A 5,289-nucleotide genomic window follows, 5' to 3' on the forward strand; every position below is an offset into this window, starting at 1 on the left:
AAAAAAAAAGGCAAATATTCATATCAGATAATGGGGGTGAAACTCTTCATAAGGTCTGTGACTTAGTGTATTTTCTTTATCTCCAAGAATGTAGTTTGCTCACCTAAATGTGCATATCATCATATGTAGATCAGATCATCTTGATATTTAGGTGGATCTCATTATATTCAAATATAAATGTTATATAAAAGCAAAGCCTCACATTTTTTCTGAACAGTCACAATTGTTCTTTTGTTTAGAATTAGAAATAATTATTATTGGTCTTTGTCATGTTTTCTTGCAGGTAATTTGTCTCTTGTAAAGTTGGCCTGCTAGAGGACTTCCATGGAAAGAATCAACAATGTGACTATATTTGTATTCTGGGGTCTTTCTCAGAACAGAGAGGTAGAAGAAGTATGTTTCCTAGTGTTTTCTTTGTTCTACACAGTCATTCTTTTTGGGAACCTTCTCATCATGCTGACAGTTTGTGTGGGCAACCTTTACAATTCTCCTATGTATTTCTTTCTCAACTATTTGTCATTTGTGGATATTTGCTACTCTTCTGTCACAGCTCCTAAGATGATTGCTGACCTGTTATCCAAGAGAAAAACTATTTCTTATGTGGGGTGCATGTTGCAACTCTTTGGGGTCCATTTCTTTGGTTGTACGGAGATCTTCATCCTCACTGTAATGGCCTATGATCGTTACGTGGCAATCTGTAAGCCCCTGCACTATATGACCATCATGGACCGGGAGAGATGCAATAAAATGCTGCTGGGAACCTGGGTAGGAGGTTTTATACACTCTATTATCCAAGTGGCTCTGGTGGTTCAGTTGCCTTTTTGTGGACCCAATGAGATTGATCACTATTTTTGTGATGTTCACCCGGTGCTAAAACTTGCATGTACTGACACATATGTTGTTGGCGTTGTTGTCACAGCCAACAGTGGCACCATTGCTCTCGGGAGCTTTGTGATCTTGCTCTTCTCCTATACCGTCATCCTGTTCTCTCTGAGAAAGCAATCGGCAGAAGGCAGACGCAAAGCCCTCTCCACCTGTGGTTCCCACATCGCTGTGGTCATCATCTTTTTTGGTCCCTGCACTTTCATGTATATGCGCCCTGATATCACATTTTCAGAGGATAAGATGGTGGCTGTTTTTTACACTATTGTCACACCCATGCTAAATCCTCTCATTTATACACTGAGGAATGCGGAAGTAAAGAATGCAATGAGGAAACTTTGGAACAGGAAGGTTTTTTGGGATGCTAATGGTAAGTAGTTGAAATTTAAACTGAATATTACATTTACTCCTTTGTACTATTGATTATAATACCAATCTTCTGGGGGGGGGGTGGTTATTTGTTTTTGGAGTGAAAATAGGTATCAGAGAATAACCCACTCAACAAAAATAAAATATTTGCTATTACTATGCTTGTGCTAATATTTCATAGTAGTGATAATTTTCTGGAATATATAAGCCTTATAAGTTTGATTAAGCTCAGATAATAAAGCACGATACAATTTTCCCTTTTTATTTTTACTATTTGCCTTCTTAAAAGAATGAGACGTTACAATGAAATACAAAATGTTTAACACTGAGTTTTGGTGTTTATGCAATATATTCGTAAGGACCATTAAATGAGTATATGCTACATAAACAAGAGTATAATGAAGCTTTACAGAGATCTGAAATAACACATTTTTATATGAAGTACTCTGAAACAGACTTAGGAAGGTAAAATGGGAGGAGTGTGCAGTAAGCGAAAGTGATAAAAAGTACAGGCTTAAAAGCAAAGATTGTGTCACATTTTCTTATCATCTAGGAAAGCTCTTCCTTATTCTGAGACTCATTTTCAAATAATAAGAAAGTTGAGAGATATTATCAATTTTTTTATTGAATAACAGTGAAATAGACCCTTACAAAGCTGTTTATGATTAGGTTTCAGTCATACAATGTTCCAACACCCATCCCTCCACCAGTATATACTTCCCAGCACTAGTGTCCCCAGGTTGCCTCCTATCAATCACCCTCCAAACCCCCACATCCCAACCTGCCTCTATGGCAAGCACATTTCTTTTCTACTCTCTCTCTCTCTCTGTCTCTCTCTCTCTCTCTTCCTTTTGGATATTGTGATTTACAATACATATACTGAAAGTTTATCAGGAATATCCCTTTACCTACTTTTAACATGTAGTTCTTTTCCAACTTGATCATTTCCAGCTATTAAATTTTCCCTCCTTACATGTTTTAATCCTGTTGTGGATTCCACCAGGCCTCATTCTGGACAAACTAATATAATGTTCTTATGTAGAAAAGATAATATCTTTCCTGGTTATATACATCTTCCTTCAATTCACTTTTATTTTGGGTAGAGAAGATGAAGAGAGTCACCAAGCTTTTCTCAGGAGGCCCCATGCCCCACCTCAGTAAAGACAGTATTTCAATGAAAGGGCCTGATGATGTGATGCTGCTTGGGCACTGTGATTCCAACAATCACTGGCTATACCCTGAGCACTCTCTCTCTCTCTCTCTCTCTCTCTCTCTCTCTCTCTCTCTCTCTCTCTCTCTCTCCTTCCTCAGAATAAAACCAGAATTAGTCTTCTGCAAGGCATGTGTCTTAACCCCCTACTTACTCTCCAGCTTACTGTTCACTATTTTTTTAATAGAAAATGGACACACATTATCTCTCTTTACTTAAATATAATCATTCAGCTTATCTAAGCCTGATATTGTATCACTGCTGTGGAGTGTGCATGTGAGTGCTGACTCGCAGTGCTCATACATGTTTGTATACCTTATTGTATTTTACATAGTTGGTGTTTTTTTAATTTATTTTTAATTTAATTTTTATAAAGTGGTTTACAACGATTTAATACATTCAATATTTCAACAGCAATTCTACCACCATTACACCTTCCCACCATCATAATTTCAAAATTTCCCAACTACCCCCAAGCCTGCCCCAACCGCAGGCCCTAAATAATTTTATTTTGTATTACTTGTTATGATTAATTATGAATAATTTGATAAAAATGAATGAATAATTTGATAAAAATGCTTTTAAAAAGTTTTCTTATAAGAATGTATGTGAAGACTATTGTATCTCACCCTGGAGCCATTAAACCATGAAGCTATAGCACAGCAGGTAGGGAGTTTGCCTTGCATGAGGCCAGATTCGATTCCTCTATCCCTCTTGGAGAGCCCGGCAATCTACCGAGAGTATCCCGCCCACACAGCAGAGCCCGGGAAGCTCCCCGTAGGGCAACATCTTATACTCCACACCACTGATGTACCAGAACTCTCTCTCTTTCTCTAATATAGATAGATAGATAGATAGATAGATAGATAGATAGATAGATAGATAGATAGATATGCACACAAGGCTCAGTCTGTAACCACATGTTAGTAATCTCTTACAGCACGGTAGCTAACACTGTCCTCCTGTTCATTTATTTGCTCGAGTGGCTCCAGTAACGTCTCCATTGTGAGACTTGTTGTTTCTGCTTTTGGCATATAGTTGGTGTTTTATAACTTCTCTCAGGCTAGGGCCAGAAAGAGTTCAAGACACTTACTGTTTGCTTTGCATATTGGAGGTAGAAGTTTGATGGCCAGTAGGACATACTCCCTGAGCACTGCTGGCAGTGACCACTGAGCACAGAGCTGGGAGTAGCACACAAGCACCACCAGATATAGCTCACAAATAAAACAAAGCAAAAATTCTCTGATGTTGGTATATTCACAGAGTCAATAATAGTAAAAATCAAAGGGCAACATGATTCTTCAGTTAGGAATTAGGGAAATATTGGTGTCGAATCACACAAGTTTATGTTTCTTGTATCCAAGAAACTTGGACTTCTAGTCACTAATACTGTCTGGGTTTCCATTTCCTCAAATGAATGCCTCTCCAGCTAGGCTTATCATTTGAAATCACAACCTGGGAAATTTTTAGCAGAGATCATTTCAGTTTGTATTTCAGAATCTAGCAAACAGAGTTTAAGAGTTTACCCCAAAATAGGTATTTTCAACACAGTTTAGTAAGTTTCAAACAGTGTCTCCCAGGTCAGAGGTTTGGATATACTGTTGTCCTCCTGTTGTTCATCGATTTGCTCGAACGGGCCCAGTAACATCTTCATTGTGAGACTTCTTGTTACTGTGTTTGGCATATTGAATACTCTCAGTAGCTTGGCAGGCTCTCCAAGAGAGGCAGAGGAATCGAACTTGGCTCGGCCAGGCTGGCTGCATGCACGGCAAACGCCCTACCACTGTGATGTTGTAAGAATTAAAAATATAAATGAGTCAATGGAATCTATAGAGTCCTGACTTTGGATATATATACCCATATATCTGTTAATCAATACAAAGGGACATAAAATAGAAGTGAATTTTAAATACTATAGAAATAAATAGCATCCATTTGATTATTCTTTTCCACATCAATCTTTCCTTTATATATTTGCGCTAACATCTCCCAGTTTCCATGGCTATTAGTTTGGGACATTCAAACTTTCATTCCATATATATATGGCTACTATTCTGTGCTGGGGTTCTGGCCAGTCGATCTCCGGCAAACTGGAGTATGGACCCCAAAGTCGCTGGTCTTACTCCCTAAAGGGGAGGGAGTGTGTAAGGGAGAAGCCTCTTCCCTGGCCCTCTGTGCACCATGGGATTCCAGGATTCCTGGATTTCTGCAACAGAGCGGGGGAGTCAGGTGGTCAAGCAGTTCTCCTTTTATTGGCCCCTACACAGGAGTTCTTATAGTACACTTGGGGGGTGGGTAATCCCACACTCAGAGAGGAGACCAATCCCATGTACAGGGTGTTTCTCAGATAGGGCTCATACACATGTCAGTTAATGATTTACATATCCTGCTCTAAGGGCCAGGTTAACAATATGTGTATTTTGCAGAAATGCATCCAGTCCCTGCAGTAGGTTAACGGTGCTAGGCCAACCCAGGTGGGAATAGGTTTTGTGCCTTGGCCTGTTCCACCTTGTGGCCTGGTAGCCACCATCCTCCAGAGGCCACTGGACAATCAGATTTGGGCCTGTAGTGATGAGACACATGGGGCCTCACAGGATGGGGGTGGAGCCGGCCCTTTTCTCCCCATCCCAATGAGACCCTGAGTCACCGCCCACAAACGGCTTCTCTGGCTCCTGATCAAGCTGTTTAACGACCATGATCCCAGAGACTCAGAAACAAATCTCGGAACCCAGAGACTTTTGGCAGAAATGCATCCAGACCCCTCAGTAGGTTACTGTCACCAGGCCACCCCAGGGGGGAAAGGATGTTGTCCCTCCACCTGCTCCCCC

The 5,289-nt window shown here is 40.2% G+C and overlaps 1 protein-coding gene across 1 annotated transcript; it reads left to right on the forward strand.

Annotated features, from left to right (window-relative positions):
• The first annotated feature begins 324 nt into the window (after window positions 1–324).
• Window positions 325–1,260, forward strand: LOC130044678 (olfactory receptor 4S2). The gene has a single exon (XM_056137305.1). It carries the CDS (start codon window positions 325–327, stop codon window positions 1,258–1,260), a length of 936 nt encoding a protein of 311 aa, XP_055993280.1.
• Window positions 1,261–5,289: the final 4,029 nt, after the last annotated feature.

The sequence above is a fragment of the Sorex fumeus genome, unplaced genomic scaffold, assembly GCF_029834395.1.
Source record: "Sorex fumeus unplaced genomic scaffold, SorFum_2.1 ptg000007l, whole genome shotgun sequence".
Lineage (NCBI taxonomy): Eukaryota > Metazoa > Chordata > Mammalia > Eulipotyphla > Soricidae > Sorex > Sorex fumeus.